Below are 21,187 nucleotides of genomic sequence, written 5' to 3' on the forward strand. Positions count from 1 at the left end.
CACTGTCATGGGTACAAACATGCATAGCAACCAGTGTTTGTCTGCACACTCTGGAATGCAGAGCAGCCATTTAGTTACTATTCATAAAAGACACTCAATCCAAAGAGCATACTGTATCTCTTGGTTAAGGCCATTCATTAAAAAATTTACTAACGCATTTGGGGAAGTAAGGAGACTTGGGGCACTTTGGTGGTGGTGTTTTTAGGTTTAGAAAAGATGAGGACGATCATAAACTCAGTTTCCTTAGGTTAAGCACTATCAAAAGGTAAGACAAGAGCTCAAGTCTCAAATTTTTATGTTTGTTTAGGTCATTAATTTTGGCCTAGAAATAGTTTGATTACGGGCTCCATACTAACTGCTGCTGCTTTGTGATCTTGCGTTCTCTTAACCATTATTCTAAATACATATATCCATAAATTTGCCAGACTTAATCTTACAAGTGATTAATCTGCTAAAACTAATATGTAACTTTTTCAGATTTTCACTGAAATAGGAATAGAAGTGCCATCTCATGTTTTCAAGAGCCAGTCCTTTGAGTTTGGTCAGGTAGGAAGCCATTTCCTCTAAGAGGCCTTTATTCTGTTATGCAAATGCTTATTACACCAGACTTCAAGGGAAAATGGGGTTCTCCTTCCTTCTAACAGCAGCTGATTCCTAGGAAAAGCAAGGTTTGATGCAAACTGAAAATACAATAAGCTGACATTCTCAGATCTGCTAAGTTCATCCATGGAAAAGAAGACCACCATGAAGCCAGGTAGGTTGTTTTCAATCTGTTTAAAGCCATTTGTGGATTTCTGCTTAAAAATGGTGCATTGTTGAGTTTATCTCTGTTCCTTCCAGAAAGAGTAAGATAAGACTAGAAAAATAAAATTGTATAAACTCACAGGAACAAAGTAAACAGAGGAGAAGCCACAGTGGGTGAGAGATAGCACCAAGTATCTGGAAGAACAGGAAGCAGCAGAGAAGGCAGCAGAACCATGGACGTGGAATACCTAGCGCATGGAGAGGAGTGAGTCCATTCTCACCAAGATAGACCAGAAAATTCCAGTAGCACATTTCCTCCTATGAGCTGAACTTACCTGAGTGGCTTTCAAACAAAATCTAGCATGGAACCTAATCCATAAGACAGCTAGGAAGGCAGCTGTGGACCCCCCACTTCCCCGGTACTCATTAAATTCCACTTTACCGTGCCCACGACTCCCCCTGGCTCTTCTTTTCCACATCCTGCCTTCCTTTGACAAGATGAACGTCTTCTCAAGTCCCACCTTCTCCAGGAAGCCTTCTGAGACTATGCTCACTGAAGATGTCTTCTCCCCTGAATCAACTCGCTCAACTACACTTTATATATTTGGTTGGTCCCACCACATATGATTGGTAAACCTTCCACATTAATTGCCTCACACATTGATATGCTTACTACTCGATGTAACAGAGGAGACAGCTGAGATTTTTGAAAAAGACCATTTTAAAAAACAATTTATATAAATAGATTCGTATACAAAGAAGAAACACATATACAGAGCACCCCAATTACCAGTATGGTGGATCCTACCCCTTCTTTTCTGCATTGGGAAACAGAACAGAGAACAGAAAAAAATGATTCCATCTTGCTTTTAACTCTTTCCACCTATGTGCTCAGTTTTTCAAGTAGAGTTTCTATTCCTTTGCTGGTGCTTTTGTTTTTTTCCAATGTAGGAATCAAGCTTTTCAGTGCAGCGCTGACTTTGTTTGCAACTTCTAGGTCACAACTCTGAAGGAGGCTGAAGAGAGGAAAAAAATTAAATTTCATAAGAACTCCTACATCATCTCCAATACTACCTGTACCAATAGTATAAAAGACTTGGTTAACTGTGAGACAAGCCTTGTAACTATATACACATTATTTTTCATTCAAAGGATGAATGATGAGGACCAGTAGCTTATATTATAAAACCATGGAAAAAAATGTTTTAGAATCTTGCTGGTGGAGTCACCCAAGCAAAGACATTTGCAGGACCAACAGCATTCCATACAGAGTTGGCTCTACCTTCACATTATCTTAGGACTTACTTACATCCGTCTTAAAATGATTCTACATGTATTCTATCTTCCCTTCCCCATCTCAGGATTATAAGCTCAAGAGCAGGAACCATATTTTATTTACTTCATGATGCTACATTTATAGAGCAGACAGCCAAAAAATGCCCACCACATGGCTGAATGAAAATGTGTGAAGAGAGGCACAGAGAGGTCAGAGTTAGCAGCCTTCTCACTGAACTCCACAGCACTAACGTTTAGTGAAGGGGCGAAGAGCTTCATTGTGGAGCTTCACTGCTTGGGTGTGAAACCTGCCTCTACCACTCAGTAACTGTACAACCAAGAGCACGCTATTTAAACTCTCTTAAGACTCAGTTTCCCGACTGTAGAATGGGATTCACAGCAGAGTCCGCCTTCTACCTCACAGAGTTGTTTTCTGAGGTTCAAATGGCCTTGTATCTAAAGCTCCCAGCCAGAGCCTGACACTTAGTAAGCACTCAATAAACGTTAGCCATTCAACAAAATAACCCCAGCCTCTGCTTTCTGAAACCCTGCCAGAGTACCCTATGAAAAGTGAAGGGAGCCCTAGACGCTGGTAACAGCAGGCCCATTTCTCTGTGAATAGGACGTACAGCTCTGACTGCAGAGCACCAGGCCTGAATTTCCTGTTCTCTTCTTTTTCAGGACCATATGTAAATACGGACCTCTGAAACACATTCTAGAAATGAGGTACTTGGTATTTTCCAAAGTCCCTGCTCCCAGTAACTTCCATTATGTCAATAAAGAGGAGGATAAATGATCAGCACCAAGCAGTATTCTACTGCTTCTGGAAGACAAGCAACAAATTCAGCTTGCCACCTATGACGCTAAAAAGTAAAGTTCCCTTGTAATGAATTTGTGACTCACTAGGTGTTTTAATTTCATGCATCTTGGCTAAACACACAGTTATATAACACATAATAGTTATTGCTTACTAAGTATATGCCACATATTAGACATAATACTAGGCATTTTATATGCATCATTCCAATCTAGTTTTCATAACCACTATAGGGTTATGATTAATCTCATTTTTTTGCCACCAAGAAAATTAAGGCCCAGGAAAGCGAAAGCTGAATTTTCCCAAGGCTATGCACTAAGCTGGAACCCAGGCAGTCTGTCAAGAGCCAGTACTCCCAAATGTTAGAGAATTCTGCTTCTCTGAATTACTTTTCAGCCAACATACAAGGCTGATTTTCTTTTCACCTAAAATTTACAAAAACAATTTTTTGTATTATTGTTATATATAGCTCAACTTCCATCTAGAACTTCAAATATTTCCTGTGCTCCTGTTCCAATTCTAAGTAGTGCTCCATAATAAACCTATAGTATCCTTCCTATGTTTGAAATTCACCTAATGGGAGTTCTGATTGATGAACATCCTTTATAAATTAATTTCATGGCATTGCTGAAATTTCCAGATAATTGAGTGTAAAGAAAGAATGTGTCAGTAGATGTTAATACTCCAAATGCCTGGTAAAAGAATGTGTAACAAAAAAGTTCATGTATCAGCTAATGAATTCTGACCATTTGACATCAACTGGAAAATTAACTAATTTTAAGCAGAAATGAACAAAATGATCTGTAACACTTACATATTGGGAGACACTGACATACCTGAAGATATGAACGCTCCTGCGTGTGTTTGTGAGTATATGTGTACCAGATCAGGTATATGTTAAAGAAACATTTAAAATAACACTTGCAAACAATATAAATTAAGTTGCATAGCATGTTGCAAGTGAAATATCTTGAGAAATTCAAACTAGAGTTGGTATCTGTTTTCCCAAACCTTAATAACACAGAAGGGGAAAAATCAACAGTAATTGCTTCAAGGCAACATACAAATCTTTTTTTAAATGAACGCTCTTAACAGAAGGTTTTCATCTGCACATGGAATGTTTGGAAAATTTCAATGACTTGTGGATTGATTATAAACTCAACTAAGTTCAGTGAATAATACAAAACAGGCCACAGTTCATCACTGTTTTTTTCTCATTTTAAGTCAGATATCAACAATTAGCATACAGACTTCAGTAGCAAATGCTCTTCCAATCCTTTTAGAATCTTTTAAAACAATGAAGGAAATTACATGTAGAATTAGGCATGACTTAAGAACCAACATTGTCACAGTTTTCACAGAGACATAAGTTATTCATTAAAAAAAATACAAGCTGGGCATGGTGGCTCACGCCTATAATCCCAGCACTTTGGGAGGCCAAGGTGGGCGGATCACGAGGTCAGGAGATTGAGACCATCCTGGCTAACACAGGGAAACCATGTCTCTACTAAAAATATAAAAAATTAGCCTGGCATAGTGGCGGGCACCTGCAGTGCCAGCTACTTGGGAGGCTGAGGCAAGAGAATGGCATGAACCCAGGAGGCAGAGCTGGTAGTGAGCCGAGATCGCACCACTGCACTCCAGCTTGGGCGACAGTGCGAGACTCCGTCTCAAAAAAAAAAAAAAATTATGTTTTTGTCAAAACCATAAACATGGTGAAGCCACCTGATATCTTGTGAATGTTATAATTTGTCAAAAAGATGGTAGTTAAAAAATCCTAAGGGCCAGGCACAATGGCTCATGCCTGTAATCCCAGCACTTTGGAAGATGAAAATGGGAGGATTGCTTGAGCCTAAGAGTCTGAGATCAGCCCAGGCAACATGGGGAGATCCCCATCTCTACAAAAAATAAAAAAATAAAAAAATAGCTGGGTGTGGTGGCATGCGCCTGTAGTCTCAGCTACACAGGAGGCTGAGGTGGGAGGAAAACTTGAGCCCAGGAGGTTGAGGCTGCAGTGAGCTGAGATTGTGACATTGTACTCCAGCCTGGGTGACAGAGTGAGATGGCGTCTCAAAAAAAAAAAAAAAAAAAAAAAAAAAAAAAAAAAAAAAAATTCTAAGGACTGACTGAAAGAGTTACATTTGCTTTCTAATATTTGGTATGCTTGTCTAGACCATGACTGACTGGAAGTAATACTAGACAACTGAGAACAAATATTAGAACTGAGAAATCAATGTGAAGGAAGTATGTCTTCTGCATGACCAGGCCCTGCTCAGAGAAGGGCACACGATATACATACCTAGAAAGAATAATGGCACCTCGATTTACACTAGCCCAGGACTTCAGGTTCTTCATACCAACATGCTCTACAAGAGTTTTTGCAAAACAACCTGTAAAATATAGTGAAACTTAGTGAACATCATATAATAAGATTTATACTCCCTAACCCCTTCTCTACTGCCCTCAAACCTGCAAATATTTTTAAATAAAAAAGCTAATAAAAGTAGCTTTCACCCAGTCTCCCTTTCAACACTAAAAATTCCAGTGCAGGTTTATCTAACGCATTTTCAAAAGAGCGATTTCTTTTAACTCTGATCCAAAACCTAGGCTATGTTTAGCAGTAATTACTCAAGATAAACAATGAATTCTAATAAAACACTGAGTTATGTCCGCATTTCTTTGTTCTATTTAACGATTTAACTTTGACCTGAAAGCTATTCAGTAAATAAATGTTTCACAGTAGCACCTCATGGTTGGTTGAAATCAAGTTCTTCCTCGTGGAGAAATGCTTCACTCAGAAGGTGCCATAAACATAACACAGTGTTCACGTGTTCAACAGTGGTTGATAAATGATGGTTCTAGCTTACACTTGGCATTTCTCTTTACAAAGCTTACATACTCACAAACCAAAAATACCATTTGTCTCCTGTTATTCTGGTACTTCTGATTCCCAAGGTCTTGGTATTATCTTTTTCACTGTGCAATTAATGCTTGGACACAGGAGAAATTCTGATAGCTAAGATTTAGTGTAGATGGAGGTAGGGACAACCTATCTTGACGGCAAACATCATAGTCAGGTAGCATGTACTACATAATTCATTCAGATACCTAAATGTAAGGACTCTTTAAAAGTCAAGAGGCCTATGGCTATTCAGCCTTTCATGGTACCTGCTAAGAGGGACAGAGTTCACCTAGTGAGGCAAACTGTTTTCCAAAGCTGACAACAATAATATCTCCTGTCCTGTGTGCTCTTCTAGAATGCAGCCACTCCCCCATCTACAGGGGGAATCCATGTCTTCTTTTGAATCACGGGGGCCCTCTGTGATTGACTTGACCAAAACAGTATGATGAAAGTGGCATTAAATAACTGCTAAGGATAAATCATGGAAGTGCCAGGCATTTACTTTGTTCTCTCAGGATGCTCACTCTTAAAAAAGCAACCACTATCTCGTGAAGGAGCCCAAGCAGCCTAGGAAGGGAAACTGAAGCTGTTGGTCCCCAGTCAACAGTCAGTACTCACTTGCCAGTCATGTGATTCAGTTTCCAAAAAGTGGACACTCCAGCCACAAACCGAGCAGCCTTAGATGACTGACTCTGAGCACAGAGGAGGCAAGCTCCACCAGACCCTGATCAAGTCATTGTTTTGAAAACTACTACGTTTTAAGGTGGCTACTATACAGTAAAAGAGAATCAAAATAGCTAGACATGCAGGAGGACAAACTCATTTGGTGCTATAGGAATACAACATGACAAACACATTAGACCCAAACAGGCAGATTTTAGGGTTCTCAGCACATTTTAATTAAGAGGGAGAAAAACCATTGGACATTAAGCCAGACTACTTTTCTGGCATAAACTCAACTATACATTAACTTTTTAATAATGAAAAAGATGATTCCATATGTTATTTTTTTCTTTAATATTCATCACAAGGCTTCTCTTTTACCAAAAAAATTTTCAGTGAAAAATAGCCCCAGGTCCCCATTCTTAAAGGTAAAGTGAGAAGAGACAGCTCTACTGCTATACTGATTGCCTCACTAGCCATTAGAGCTGCCACTTGCCGTAAGACATGAATTCACGATCTGTCACTTTTTTTTCAGTCATTGTAATGAAAAGCCCAAACTGTTTTCATTCACTAGGGGAAAAACATCTCTCCAGTGGTTTAAATACCAGATGCAATTTGGATTTCCTAAGTGAAGGTCTGGTTGGAGATAGGACTGAGAGGGGAATGGCATGCAAATGCTAATGCTGTCCTTCTCTAGAGAGCTGAGTTTCTACAGAGCAGCTGTAAGGCTTACAAAAAAACAGAAAGCGCCAAAGACTGGCTTACTCTTTGGTCACATGTATTTCAATACCAAATAAACAGGCACTAGTCCAAAATTCTCTTACGAGGATAATCTTCCTCTGCTTATTCTTTCTTCAAACACAGAGATAAATATCATGCCTTTCTACTGAGGTAATGATACTCAACAATTGGGGCCCCCTGCCCCCCTCACCATCCTCCTTAGAATGGCATTTTAAGGCAGTGACCAAGCCAGGTTAGAAGCCTGCAGCAGCAGAGGAAGGAGAACAAGGGGGGGAGGGGGGGGGGGTGGAAAAAAGAAAGAAAATTAAAGAGTTCTCGGGAACAAATTTCTAGGGGAAAAAGCATTACCAGCAACCACTGAATAATTTCTTATTCACAGACATCATTTCTAAACACTCAACAAACTTCATTTGAGCCTAAATGGCCGGTATAAAGTTCAGGGATGCCAGGAATTACTGGAATTCCACATAAGATACAAGAAAAGGTCAAATTTCATAGCCTACCTTCTCTCCCATTGTCTTTCATCTTTTTATCTTGCTCTATTAACCACTTCAGAACTAGATGTCCTGCAGGATGTTCTGCAATGTGAAGCTATGAGGGGTCAAGAACAGTTAATCTTAAAAGCTGTTTTCATTCATGCAAATACATTTGAATGAACACATACAATTTATGTCACCACATACTAATAAGGACTCAGCCACTTTTAAAGTTCCACAGGCTTAAGAGGTCTTTATCTAGAACAACCATCATACTTGGGGGGACCAGAGATCTATTCTAATCCCCAGACCAAAAGACGGTTATGTCAGATAACACAGCCACTGCACAGCACTTTAGTCTCAGCTTCATGAAATGTGCTCTGAACAGTAGCAGCACAAGGCTCATCTTAATGCCAATCATGTCTTAGACTGAAATATGCCATTCTCAGACACAAATAAACCTACAGGACAGAACACTAGAGCAGAAACATCAAAACCCAATGCTGCATGCTGTTTAAGTACACCTGACTAACGATTATCTGATGAGCAACTCAAGAAAGCATCTCTTCAGCTCAACCTTACTCCTTTTCAAGAGCAATAGCAATCGTTCCCAGTTACTTGGGTTTCTCCTTAGCAAGTATGGGAGGCAACCGGCTCAGTCTCCTTATAGCGAAACTTTCAAGCTGCATTCATCTTTCCCATTTGTTAATATGGTCAGGAGGAGCCAGGGCTTCTCTAAGATCCATGGCCCACTTCTCTTCCCCAATCTCAGGTGTCAGAAGCACCTTGGGCATTCAATACTTGGCAATGATTTCATTCATAACCAAATACACGTCTGCAAAACATTCCCAAGTGCCAAGCTTTGACCCAGATGGTTATAGAAAATTAAAGATGAATGTAATTGCTGCTGTGGGAGGTTCTTTGTTTGTTTATTCAACAGGCATCTCCCTCCCCAGTTTCCTTACTGACACCCCGCATCCTCCAAAAATGAAGTTTTTGTGGCCTTTGCAGCTTTCCTGCCTGGCCTTTAACGGCACATTACCTCACCGTCCTTGCCACCAGGATGTAGTTCTGTTGCTGCCAAGCTGGCAATGGCATTCATGGCAGGCTGAACGTCTCCAGTGGCAGATCCCAGAATGTCAGACACCAACACACACGCAGACTTATCTAACACCACTTCTTGGGCGTGTTCTTGCAGGTAGCTTAACAAAGCTGGAGAAATGGATTCTAGGAGCTCCCGTCTGCGGACCTCTGTATCTTTCTTACTGTTGAATATGGTATTAAGGTAAGATAAATCACAAAGGAAATGTGATCTTATTATCACAAAAACCTCTAAGAGCTTATCACAGACTGTATCACACTCTATTATTATTGTCTATCTTTCTGTTAAGCATGTAGACAATGAGTGATTTGAGTATGTGTTCTGTTTTTAAAAATATTTCTGTCCCGCGATCTGAATAATGCCTGCCACAGAACAAGCACTCAATAAAGGGAGTCTGGCTTGTGTAATACCAAAAAAAAAAAAAAAATCCAAAAACCAAACAACATACCCACAAAACAACACGTTTACACTGCTGTATGGACACCATACTCTAGGGTAGTCAAATATGTGGTATCGGTAGCTTTGAAAAGAAAGCAAAACAAAAGTCAAACCACACACCTGAATGCCTACTACGTGCCAAGGGCTCAGAGGTATTCTTTTGGCATGACACTTTTGTTTCCTTTTCAAGATAAAAGCTTTAAGAATCTGTCAAAAATACAGGCTTGAAAATGGAATTCACCTTTTCAGCAATTTTAGAGAGAGGGTATGGATGCGTAAGTGGATTTCTGGATGCATGCACTATTCAACATTAGCAGACAACCAGAGCAGAAGAATAAAGAAGTCAAGCCATTCTACTTGTTTTTACCTGTGTGCATTTCCATCTCCTTTTTGCAGAACTTCAATGATTTCTCGTACTGTATGTGCAGGATCTCTGGGGCTTAGTAAGTACAATAGGACCTTCCTTCCATATTTGTCATTTACTATGCCAGGCAACGAACTGATAATTTCCTATAACATTATAAACAAAAAGAATAATCAATATCTGCATTCTTAAAAAAGTACCACAGGACCTTCCTTCCATATTTGTCATTTACTATGCTAAACAAGGAACTGATAATTTCCTATAAAATTATGGTGTATGTGCCGCCGAAGTGAGCACAATGTCCTATAAAATTATAAACAACAACAACAACAACAAAAAGAATTGATATCTACAGTCTTAAAGTCTGCCTGGAATTTCAATGGTGAAGGACATACTTAACTATTTTTCCCAGCGTACTTCATGGAAAATGTGGAGCTAGTTCTGAAATTGTCTCATTAAAGCACACAGAGATTTACACTTAGAACACAGAATCAATTCTCTTTTGTGACTAGCATTACTGAACAACTCATTTATATTAACTGACCAAGCCCAAGGACTTAAAAAATATTTAAAGGTGTTATCTTCATTCATTATGGCCAGTATTTCTTGGGCCACTATTACGAGGGACATCACTTGCTGAGGTCACTGAGTAGAGACAGTTAATTTGCAGCTGCATTTAAATGTAGCATCGGCATGAATGAAGAACATTTCTATTAGAATTTCCCTGCTGGGATGTATGTGAAAGGAGATAAAGAAACTCTGTTAAATCGAACAAGTGGATAAAGGCTTTTAAAGTTAGGTTGCTTATTCATGGCAAATGAAGGCTGTTTAGCTACTGCAATGAAAAACAAAAACAGAGGAGGAGGGGAAACCAAATCCAGAAAGCCTCAACTAAGCAGTTACAAAGTTACACTGTATGACATTTCCAATCAACATACCCAAGAACAGTAACCTCCTTTTCTAGTTGTTCGAATTTAAGGGACAAAAGCAATGTCATCCCCACCCTAACTAAACTCCTGTGTAAATCTGATGCTTTCAAAGACAGAGAAGTCACTTGAAAATTTTTAAAAATTCCTTTATTCTTAACAGAGAAGATGCAACAGAAGAGTCATCAATTTGTTTCCCCACCTCTGACACTCCTATTTCTTGTAACAAACTTTACAAGTATTCAATGCATGTTTGAGCACCCCATATTCTTTAGAACTGGCTGGGCCTCGGAAAGAGTTCTGTCCAACTGGCCAGGTTTACAGATGAGGCATCCAGAAAGAGGAGAGGAGCTGCCAGAGGACTCACAGTGGCAGTGTCCTGGTTCTCCAACTCCAAATCCAGTCTCTTTCAAACATAAAACCTCCTCTTAAGGAAAGGGATTCTCTCTGAGATGACACATTCAGATCTGCTCTTCCTAAAAGGGCCTATTTATTATGATGAGATTAGCAATTTCAGTGTAAGGAACCGAGCTCAAAATCAAGTCAGCCATCAACCATGGGACCATGAATCTCGCTGTGTCATGATCCTAGTGCTGATGATGCTGCTCCAGGTTCCAAACACCATGTTTCTCTTTTTAAAATCCCAACCTTCCCTCATTTTTTGCACAAAAGTATAGCATGCTTCTGATAACAGTAGCTAACACTCGTTAAGTGCTTACTAGGAGTCAAGCACTACTGAGAGCTGTGCAGTGAGCATCTAACATAATCTTCTGACCACTATGTCCTGTTTCTAGCAGTCCGATCCTCATTATGCTCTCCTAATTACTTCTGAAGTCTAAGATTACAGTATAAAGATTTCCATGTAAAACATAAAAGTTTTCAGAGAACTGAAAATTCAATAGGTCTAACCACCTCAAAATGAATATATAATTTCAAGCACCCAGGGAAAATGAACATAAAATTTCAGTAATAAATGGGAAAACACACACAAAAAAAATACACAGAACTTGTTACAAGGTAGGGAACTCTTTCAAGGCAAACAAGCTCCAATGTGAATTCAATCTATGTTTTTTTTTTTTGAGACGGAATCTCACTGTTGTCCAGGCTGGAGTGCAGTGGTGTGATCTTGGCTCACTGCCACCTCTGCCTCCTGGGTTCAAGCAATTCTCCTGCCTCAGCCTCCGGAGTAGCTGGGACTACAGGATGCACCATGACACTCAGCTAAGTTTTGTGTTTTTAGTAGAGACGGGGTTTCACCATGTTGGCCAGGCTGGTCTCAAACTCCTGACCTTAGGTGATCCACCCACCTCAGCCTCCCAAACTGCTGGGATTACAGGCATGAGCCACCGCACCCGGACAATCTATGTGTTGTTGATAACGAAGTGTTTAGCGCCCCAAATATGGCGTAACTTGAGTGTGCCTTTAGTGTGCCTTAAGTGTGCCTTGAGTGTGCCTTAAGCTTTAACCAACTCATAAAAGAGGACAAACGCTTTAATTTCTTATATATTTTGTTAATTTGTTGAAAGAAAGAGGTGAGAATAATACATAGGCTGGGCCAATTTCTACAGTTAAAAAAAAAAAAAAAATTAAACAAAACTTCGCGGCCCTTAACAAAATGATTCTGAAATATAACATTGTTAAAAATGTTTTTGTTTTTTTTTTTGAGAAAAAACAAAAACTGTATGTAGTGAACAACTATAATGGCTACTCTTCACTTTTATTTAACATTTTTTTCCCTTGGTATAGGGAGGAGGCATGATGCTGGCAATGTATTCCTCAATATAGCGAGCTTTCTCCACAGCTTCCACGCTTAGGGACTAATCTGACACATATGGCTTGGGCAGAAATTGTTTTATAAAATGAGAGACTGGGACTTCATGATACGCATAAAACCTGTGCTCAAATACTACTCAGACCAGTCCTCAAATTCATTGAACTTCACTCCCTTTTGGTTTGTAATTAAGGAATTTAGAATCTAAATTCATATTTAATTAAGGCTTTTAAAAGAATGCCAATGTTTATAAATAGCAATTTTACAAAAAACTAAAAAACATTTACTTCAAAATGTAATATTTTTCAACCCACCTTATTCATCAGAAAAAAAAAAAAAAATGTAGTATCATTTAATCCTTCCCCAGATCACCCTCATTCCAGCTTTCCCCTACCATCAAAAACACACATCTTTGAAAGAGTACTTATACACTTCACTTCTCTTTAACTTGGGTTACAGAGAAAATGGGGAAGTTCTGGATTATCACACAGTGTGTACTAACAATTCCAGTAACATGTATAAATAGGTAAGAGACAGCTAAGGCATAGTTAATTTTGTGCAGAATTTAGTCTCTCGGGTCTTGAGTTCAAGCTGTGTAGCCTTTGGCAAATCCATTAACCTCTTTGCATATTAATTCCCTTATATTTAAAAGGAAATGATAGACCTGCCTAACGCATGGGCTATTACTAGGAGCAAATCAGAAAAAGTCACACTGCAAAGTGAAAGCTGTCACAAAATAATTATTTCATATGAAGAACATACCTCTCAATATGTATATCCTCCTTAACTATGGAGATTAAATAAAGCTAGCTGAGTCATGAGTTTTCACTCTCAAGAGAAAGAATAGCAAAAATTGTTTAATTTGAAAGGTTCTGGCTTAGCTTACTCCTAACAAGAGTTAACTTACAGAAAATTCACAAAGGCCCATTTATTGTGACTTCTTCTTAAGCTCTAAAGTAGGTAAGTAAACAAAGAAAGCATGGGAATTACAAAGACTTTCCTTCTGAAGACATCTTTGGCCAGTTCTGACCGCCTTGTGCTGACCTCTAGCTAGATACCTTGGCACTCTTGTTTTGCCAATGCTCTTTTAAAGAGGAAGGGTAAAGGTCAAAATAAAAGATGCACACATGTGTATGCATTTTTGGCCAAGGTTAGAAATGTAAAAATCAACCCATCCATGGAGCTGAAAACTGAGCCTGTGGTGTCCTCTTACGGTAGTTTGCTGTGGGGACAAAAAGAAATGCAGACTACTGTATGGAACCTAAAATCTAGTGAAGAGGGAAGACAGTTAATAAAAAGTTAAAACTAAGAGATTTAACTAATGGCTAACAGAACTATAGAGGGCAGGTTAGATCATCAGGCAGCTCCCCGAGTGTTTTGTTCTGAAAACAGGGTGACTATTTGCAAAAGTCTACCTTTTCAGCTGCACTAAAAAAACTGGAAGGTCTAGTTTAGTGGGTACAGTGCCTCATTCAGTTTGCAAAATAAAAAATGTCCTGGAGATTGCCTAACAATGAGCATATTTAATACTACTTAACTGTAAACTTCAAAATGGTTAACATGGTAAATTTTGTTATGTGTAGTTTACCTCAATTAAAAAGAAAACAAATGTGAAGATCTATTGCCATGGAGCTCACATGCCAGGGACTGGAGCTGAATGGCGCCCACCACCTTCGAGAGGGCGTGTGCTCTCGCCATTTCCTACAGTCCCTCCCACATCTCCTTGTCTCACACCTGGCCTGGCCACTCATTTACCTATCTGGTCAATGAAGGTTTTGCAGGTTTGGGAGCCCTGGGTGAGATCATGATTAACTGCTCAAGGAAAGGATGGCAAAGAAAAAGACTACAGTAGTTGAGTGGGTGGGGAGACCACATCTGACTAGAAGATCACTATCTGGTGATTACATTAGAGCTTAGTCTTAACAGAAAACAAGCAGTGATTATCGGGCTATGATTTCAACTTGACATTTTGGGAAATCTAGTTACTCTAAATGGAATGCTTAGCAACACACTAAGCTTTCTTGGCTATTTTAAAAAGCAATGCGTAATGCAATGGTTTTGTAGTGGCTGAGTGGGAAATAGGAACACATGACTCTCTATATAAACACATGCAGCAAAACTGGCAGTCCAGAGATTCTGCTAAGTGCCTTAGAGAAACTTAACATGTCCCAAGGAGACATACACAAGAATGTTCATGGATGTGGATTAGCAAAAATTAAGAATTAAAGTTAGTTTTTAAAATTGTAAACAATCTAAACATCCATCACCAGAAAAACAGAAAATAAATTGCAGTATAGTCACATGTAATAGAATACTATTTGGCAGCGAAAAATAAATGATTTAGAATATGGATGGGTAAACTATGGCACATTGGTCAAATCCAGCCTATAGCCTGTTTTTGTCCATCTTGCAAGCTAATAATGGTTTTTACATTTCAAAAGGGTTTTAAAAAACAAAAACAAAATGAACAAGAATACGTGATAGGACCATATAGACCCCACAAAGGCTAAAATAATTATTAACTGGTCCTTTATAAAAAAGGCATGCTGACTCGATGCTAAATCTCACAAACATGACAAAAGAAAAAAAAGCAAGATGCAGAAGAATACATGTAAGACATCATTTATACAGAACTTGTAAACATGTGAAATAAAATTAGATACGTTTTACAAAATAAAAAACGTCTACATATAGTGAAAGGATAAGGAAATGCATATGAATAATAAATACCAAATTTATCACAGTAGATACGGGGCGATGACAGGATACCAGGGATAGGTACACAAAGGGCTTAAATTTGAACTGTATTTGTCAAGTTCTATTTTATGCCAGGTGGTGGGAGGCTAGGTGTTCACTGTATTATTCATACCTTTCTGTATATTTTAAAGACAATGCCTTTAAAAATATGCATCAATATTTATTCACCCTCAAACAGCAATTAGCTAGTGTACTTATTTACTTTCCAACGAACATTGCTGTCAAACCGCCTGTGTATCAATGACTACAAAAGTAAACTGGATGAAACTTTATGTTTATTTAGGAAAGTAAAGTAGTTAGAAAGAGCTCGTATCCATTTTGAAAGGTGAAAGGCTCAGCTGACCAGGCTGTGATTTCAACCTGACATTTTTGGGAAGTCTGGGTGCCCTGAACAGAGTGCTTAGCAACACTAAGCTTTCCTGTTTATTTTTTAAAAGCACTGCATACTGCAACTGTTTTTGTCGTAGATGAGGGGTGGGAAAAATTCAAGGGCAATTAGCATTCCAGAATTTTATCACAAGCTACACAGTTTAATAATACACAGAACCTGTTGAACATTTGTCAGTTACAGACAAGAGATCGGCAAATCAGGCCATGCGGGGAAAGCTGCCCTCAGTATGATAAAGTCATTAAGAATGTGGGTTAAGCAGTTGTGGGAATCAAAGTGATATAAGGAATTAAAACTGTTTCAACAGCAACTTTAAGTGGCATACATCTTTGGAAAAAAATTAACAGACAATTCTGGCAAATTGTGAAGGAAATTTGGTTTCTCTTGAAATCCATTTGGAACAGTTATGCAAATTTTAGTTGTCGTGAAAATATTAAACAAAAGCAAACTTTCAATATCCCAGCCTGTTTCCATTTCTGTGAAACGACTTTATTCATTAGCCAATTCTATGGCCTCACATCTCTGTCACAGGAATGAAAAACAATCATTATTGATTGGAGTCAAAAGGGTAATAAAGTCACAAGGAACATGTCAAAATACTCAGTTCGTAACGTTGAAGTCTTGCCAACTTGTTTCTTCCCACAATCCTATCCCAAAGAAAGTCATCACAATCTTAAAATAGTCAAGGGTAAAGTTGGAAAATGACAGCAAGGGCATGAGAAATTCACACACACTGGGACCTACAGCTGGCATCTAAGAAAACAATCTTCCCCTCCACTAGCTGGTATACTTTTTCTACTACACTCAGCTCTACTGATCCCGAGGGGCTACAAAGAGAGACCACAGCACCACCACCTGACAACAGGTAAATTCTCTTTTTGAATCATCCACATTCTTCTTTCTCGCAGATGTGAAAGTACCACTGGTCATCACTAAGATTTCTCTAAGGGTCCCATTCATGTATATCAAACAGAAAGGCTTGTGTAATTTTCAGACAAATAACCTATGTCTATACAGATTATGTGGTTTTCAAGACGTTTCCAAGTTTGGTCACTACTATTAAGCTAGTATTTTCTTATCCCCACCCTGCTGCAACCTCTACCATATACTCAACACCACTCATACAATAAAAATAGAAGAAAAGACAATCGTAGAATCAGAAAAAGAGGCTATTGATACAGAATGAAGAAAACAAATAGTTTAGAATGCAATTTTTACTTTGGAGTACTTCCCCTAAGAGGACAATTAGTTTTTCTGAAGGCAAGTTTAGGGACAAATACACTACATACATGTATTACCACTTTATGGTCATTACACTGGACTAGAAGGAATTGCTGAAATATAAAAAGGAAGCTAGAGTTTTAATTTTAGTAATAACTTTTAATTTGACCCTCCAAAAGCTCTAAGAAGCATCACAACTGAGTGAGTGTTGTACATTTTTCTTCTCCATCAGCTCAATCCAGCACAGATGTAATGATTAACTTGGTAACTGTGCAGAGGTAATTATTTCTCCACAGGGAGAGAGAGAATTTAATAGGTCACAGATATTCTCTGCTTGTATTTGAGTTCTGGAATAACTGAGGAATTACTATGCTAATTTCTGATCATATCTAAATATTACGTTGTTAACTTTCCATAGTTTAGAATCGCATATAGTCTAAAGTACCATGTTATCCTAATCCAAAATAAAAGTGTTAAATCTTAATTTGACCAGTCTTAAATATTTAAAACAGTATTAATATCAAGTTACAAGGTTAGGATTTATACAGGAATAAAACCTCCAAAATAAAACATAATTAACTTAAAAGTAAGCAAAAATATTGATAGAAGGCACAGCTGCAAGTCTTTATACATGCATGGTGAAATCAAGCTTACACATCCACAACTGGTTTATCGATGCAACTTAAATTCAAGACCATCAGAATTACTTACTGATATGATTATCTGCTTCACAAGCTTAGTATCATCAATACAATCAAATGCCGCCAGTAAAACCAAATGGGAGTATTGGCCCTGCAAGAATTGGAAGCCAGTAAAGGTTAAAAACGAGTGCATAGATTTTCCCTCTTATTCCACACACAGAATATCTTCATAAAGGTTACCTACATTGACAACTTGTCTAACATAATATAAACAAGATGAATAAAAGCCATTCTACTGAACTTTCTCTCTTATCACGACCTCATTAATTATATTCTAGAGGTAAGGTTGATTTTTTTTAAAGCACATTATTCATTACCAAATAGTCTAAAACTAATACCTACGTAAACAGGTATACTGTTAATGAATAGCTACTTGAAAATTATACTTAAAAGTTCAAGTTATACGATTAGGTTCAAAAAACCTACATATATAAACACATATATAAGATACTCCAATCATGAAAAAGAAAATACAAACTCACACAATTTTACACACACACAAACACACGATATACATAATACACGTACACAGAAAATCCTGGAAGGCAAGGTATTGTAATAGTCATCTCTGGGTTATACAAATAATTTTTAATTTTCTTTTCTATATTGCTCAATTTCTTTAACGTGATCTCACAAAATTAGAATATAAACATGAAAAAAATAAACTAGAAGAGTATAATTATACACTGCATGAGAATGATATAAAAATCATTACTTTAAAAAAGTATAGCTGCATGAGATCACAGAAATACACATGTGGCTTTCACAACACTTATCTTTTGAAATAAAATTATTTCCATGATGCTAATACTGTTCCAAACATTTAAAGAACACCTACTTTATGTTAAGAACAAAAACAAAACTAAACTAAAACCTGTTTCCAGAGCTTGTCACACGAGTATCCTGGATGTTGATATAATTGTTTTAAACTTTGATAGGAATTTGATTTTTGATAACAGTCCACAATCATTCAGAGCCAGATCTGATGAATATCACAGATAATAATACAATTTCAATCAGAAACAATAACGGAGTTGCTAATTGTAAAGTCAAAAAGACAAACTGAAGATAAACAACAAAGGTCTAACACCCTTACTATACAAAGACCAACAACCAACTAAAAATGGGCAAAGAACATGAAGAGTCAGATCACAAAAAACAGAAGTACAAATGTCTTTAAATGTATGAAATAATGCTTTAGGAACTAATTAAGGACAATAATTAAAACAATGAAATGCCATTTATCCTATAAGCGATGGTGAAAACCTCTGACAATAGACTAATTTATCAAAGGTTTAGGAAAAAGCAGGCACACTTTTATGTTGATGAGAATGTAAAGTCGTTCAACTTCTTTGAAGAGCAACTGACAACACCTATACAAATTTAAAATGCAAGTATGACCTGATCCAGCAATTCTAGTTCTAGGGATTTATCTTGCAGACGTGCTTCCATGTAAGTACAAAGACTTACATACGAGTATATTCACGGAAATACTAATTGTAATTTTAAAAATTCTAGAAACTAACAAAATGCCCTTCAGTAGGGGCTGGTTAAATAAATTATGGTACAGGCATATGATGAAATGTTATAGTCACTAAGAAAAGTGAGGTAGACAGATGTATGTATGTTGAAATAAAATGACCCGTAATATGAATTAAGTGAAGGAAACAAAATGGAGAACAATGTGCCTACTACAAAATCACTGGTTTCAGTTCTCTTAACTCAGACACACATAAGCATAACAAAGCATAAAATATTTCTGGATGAATACAACAGAAGCTGGTACAGAATTGAATATAAGTGAGAAATAGACAAATCCAAAAGTATAGTTAGAAATTTTTTTTTTTTTTTTTTTTTTTTTTTGAGACGGAGTCTCGCTCTGTCGCCCAGGCTGGAGTGCAGTGGCGCGATCTCGGCTCACTGCAAGCTCCGCCTCCCGGGTTCACGCCATTCTCCTGCCTCAGCCTCCCGAGTAGCTGGGACTACAGGCGCCCGCCACTGCGCCCGGCTAATTTTTTTCTATTTTTTAGTAGAGACGGGGTTTCACCATGGTCTCGATCTCCTGACCTTGTGATCCGCCCGCCTCGGCCTCCCAAAGTGCTGGGATTACAGGCGTGAGCCACCGCGCCCGGCTAGTTAGAAATTTTAACATGTTTCTCTCAGCAACTGATAGAACTAGAAAATAAAAAGCCAGTAAAAACATTGATGGTATGAACACTATCAACTACTTTGATCTAATTGACAAATATAGAATACCCCACCAAACAACTCTACAATATATTATTTTCAAAATACGTAGACCATATGTTAGGCCATAAAATAGGTCTCAATAAATTTAAAAGGAACAAAATATAGAGTATATCAAGAAACCCCCAATATTTGGAAATTAATAATTCTAAATAGCCCATGGATCAAATCCATGGGTAATGTTAGTTTATCATCCCTTTAGAAGTAACTCTTAGAGATTTAAAAAGACATGTATTGCTAATTTCTGTTACCATCATGATGCCATGCTGGGATTAGGTTCTCCAAAAACTTAGTGTTGAATTACCTGACATAACCGAACTATAGAACTAAAACAATCTAATTATTTAAAAATGTCGTACTATTAATACCTTTGTGAATTTTCTATTAACATTCTAGTTTTTATTCATTTTAATGTAAAGTATTCAAATTAGAATGCCATGCATAAAAATTTACTTAACATTGAATTATGAATCATAAAAAAATCACATACACTGGAAAGAACTCATCAGAGAATTCCATATTTCACTTTGTTATAGGAATGTTAGCTGCCTTCTGAATTCTTCTAATCTCTAGCCCAACAGAAGATAACAGTCAAGTATATAATCACACAGCATTAATTTTAACTTGTTTGACTTACTATTTCAAACAAGTTGAAGTATTCACCAGATGCTAGTAGTTCTCACTGGATTTTTTTCAAAGGATAAAGTAGTTGATTACTACATAATTTTAGTTCACCAATACATTAGAACTTTACTGATGAACTGTTATCCATCAAATATATAAAATATAACTCAAAAATTAAAATTGTATTTACTACATATTTTCTAGTTATAGTACTCCATAGTAACAGCATGAAAAATTATTTAATATCTAAAAACATATAAACACTATTTTTGAAGCAACAAATTCCCCAGAAAAAAATTAGGAAAATTGTTACTGCATTTCTAAAGAACTATAAAATTTCACAACTAAAAATTTCCATAACCACACTGCAAATTTATTTTTAAAAAATAAAAAGATACATTTTAATTTCTTTTATGGTTTTGGTCCTAAGGAAAACTAATATCAAGTTTCTGAAGTGCAATCTGGCATCATTCACCCAGAGACTAAAATACGGACATACCGTATCCAGGCAGTAATTCCCATGTTTAATTAACACGACTGGACAAATTCACCAAAAAAGCTACTAAATATCAGGTTTTCAAAGAATATCTAATAAAAGTAGAGAACTATCACAATACAATGTTAAATTAAAAAAGAATGCATGCGGCATGATTTCCATTTTGTGTAGATAAAATATGAAAATACATGTATATGCACAGAAAAATATAATAAAACAATAATTTTCTTCTTGGTAATTTTCTGAATTTTTCCAAATTTTCTGTAATATACATGAATACATCTATTAAAAATAATTTGAAGAAATATGTAGTTTTATTATACTTACATTAGCCACCTTTTCAACGTAAGTCTTCATTGTTTTCACAATCACTTTCCTGTCCTTAAAAAGGAAAGATTGTCTCACTGAACTTTCAGTTATGTAGTAAGGGTATTTTGTAGTTAAACATTTTAATATGATATTTATTAAGTTTTCATTTGAGTGGCATATTTTTTCATTAGTAAAAATAGTTATGCAGCCAGAATGAAAAAACTG

General features: G+C 37.2%; 1 protein-coding gene across 1 annotated transcript in view; it reads right to left on the reverse strand.

Moving 5' to 3' along the window:
* Window positions 1-1,447: 1,447 nt before the first annotated feature.
* PUM3 (pumilio RNA binding family member 3) overlaps window positions 1,448-21,187 on the reverse strand; it is a 41,610-nt gene continuing 21,870 nt past the window's right edge. Inside the window, exons 12-18 of the mRNA XM_007969373.3 lie at window positions 20,981-21,034; window positions 17,297-17,377; window positions 9,526-9,668; window positions 8,661-8,883; window positions 7,646-7,733; window positions 5,136-5,226; window positions 1,448-1,760 (exon numbers count right to left, since the gene is read on the reverse strand). Of these exons, the coding sequence (XP_007967564.2) occupies window positions 1,628-1,760; window positions 5,136-5,226; window positions 7,646-7,733; window positions 8,661-8,883; window positions 9,526-9,668; window positions 17,297-17,377; window positions 20,981-21,034 (813 nt within the window). The 3' untranslated portion in view covers window positions 1,448-1,627. The remainder of the gene's footprint in view (window positions 1,761-5,135; window positions 5,227-7,645; window positions 7,734-8,660; window positions 8,884-9,525; window positions 9,669-17,296; window positions 17,378-20,980; window positions 21,035-21,187) is intronic.

This window comes from Chlorocebus sabaeus, chromosome 12 (genome assembly GCF_047675955.1).
Source record: "Chlorocebus sabaeus isolate Y175 chromosome 12, mChlSab1.0.hap1, whole genome shotgun sequence".
In the NCBI taxonomy this organism is placed as follows: Eukaryota; Metazoa; Chordata; class Mammalia; order Primates; family Cercopithecidae; genus Chlorocebus; species Chlorocebus sabaeus.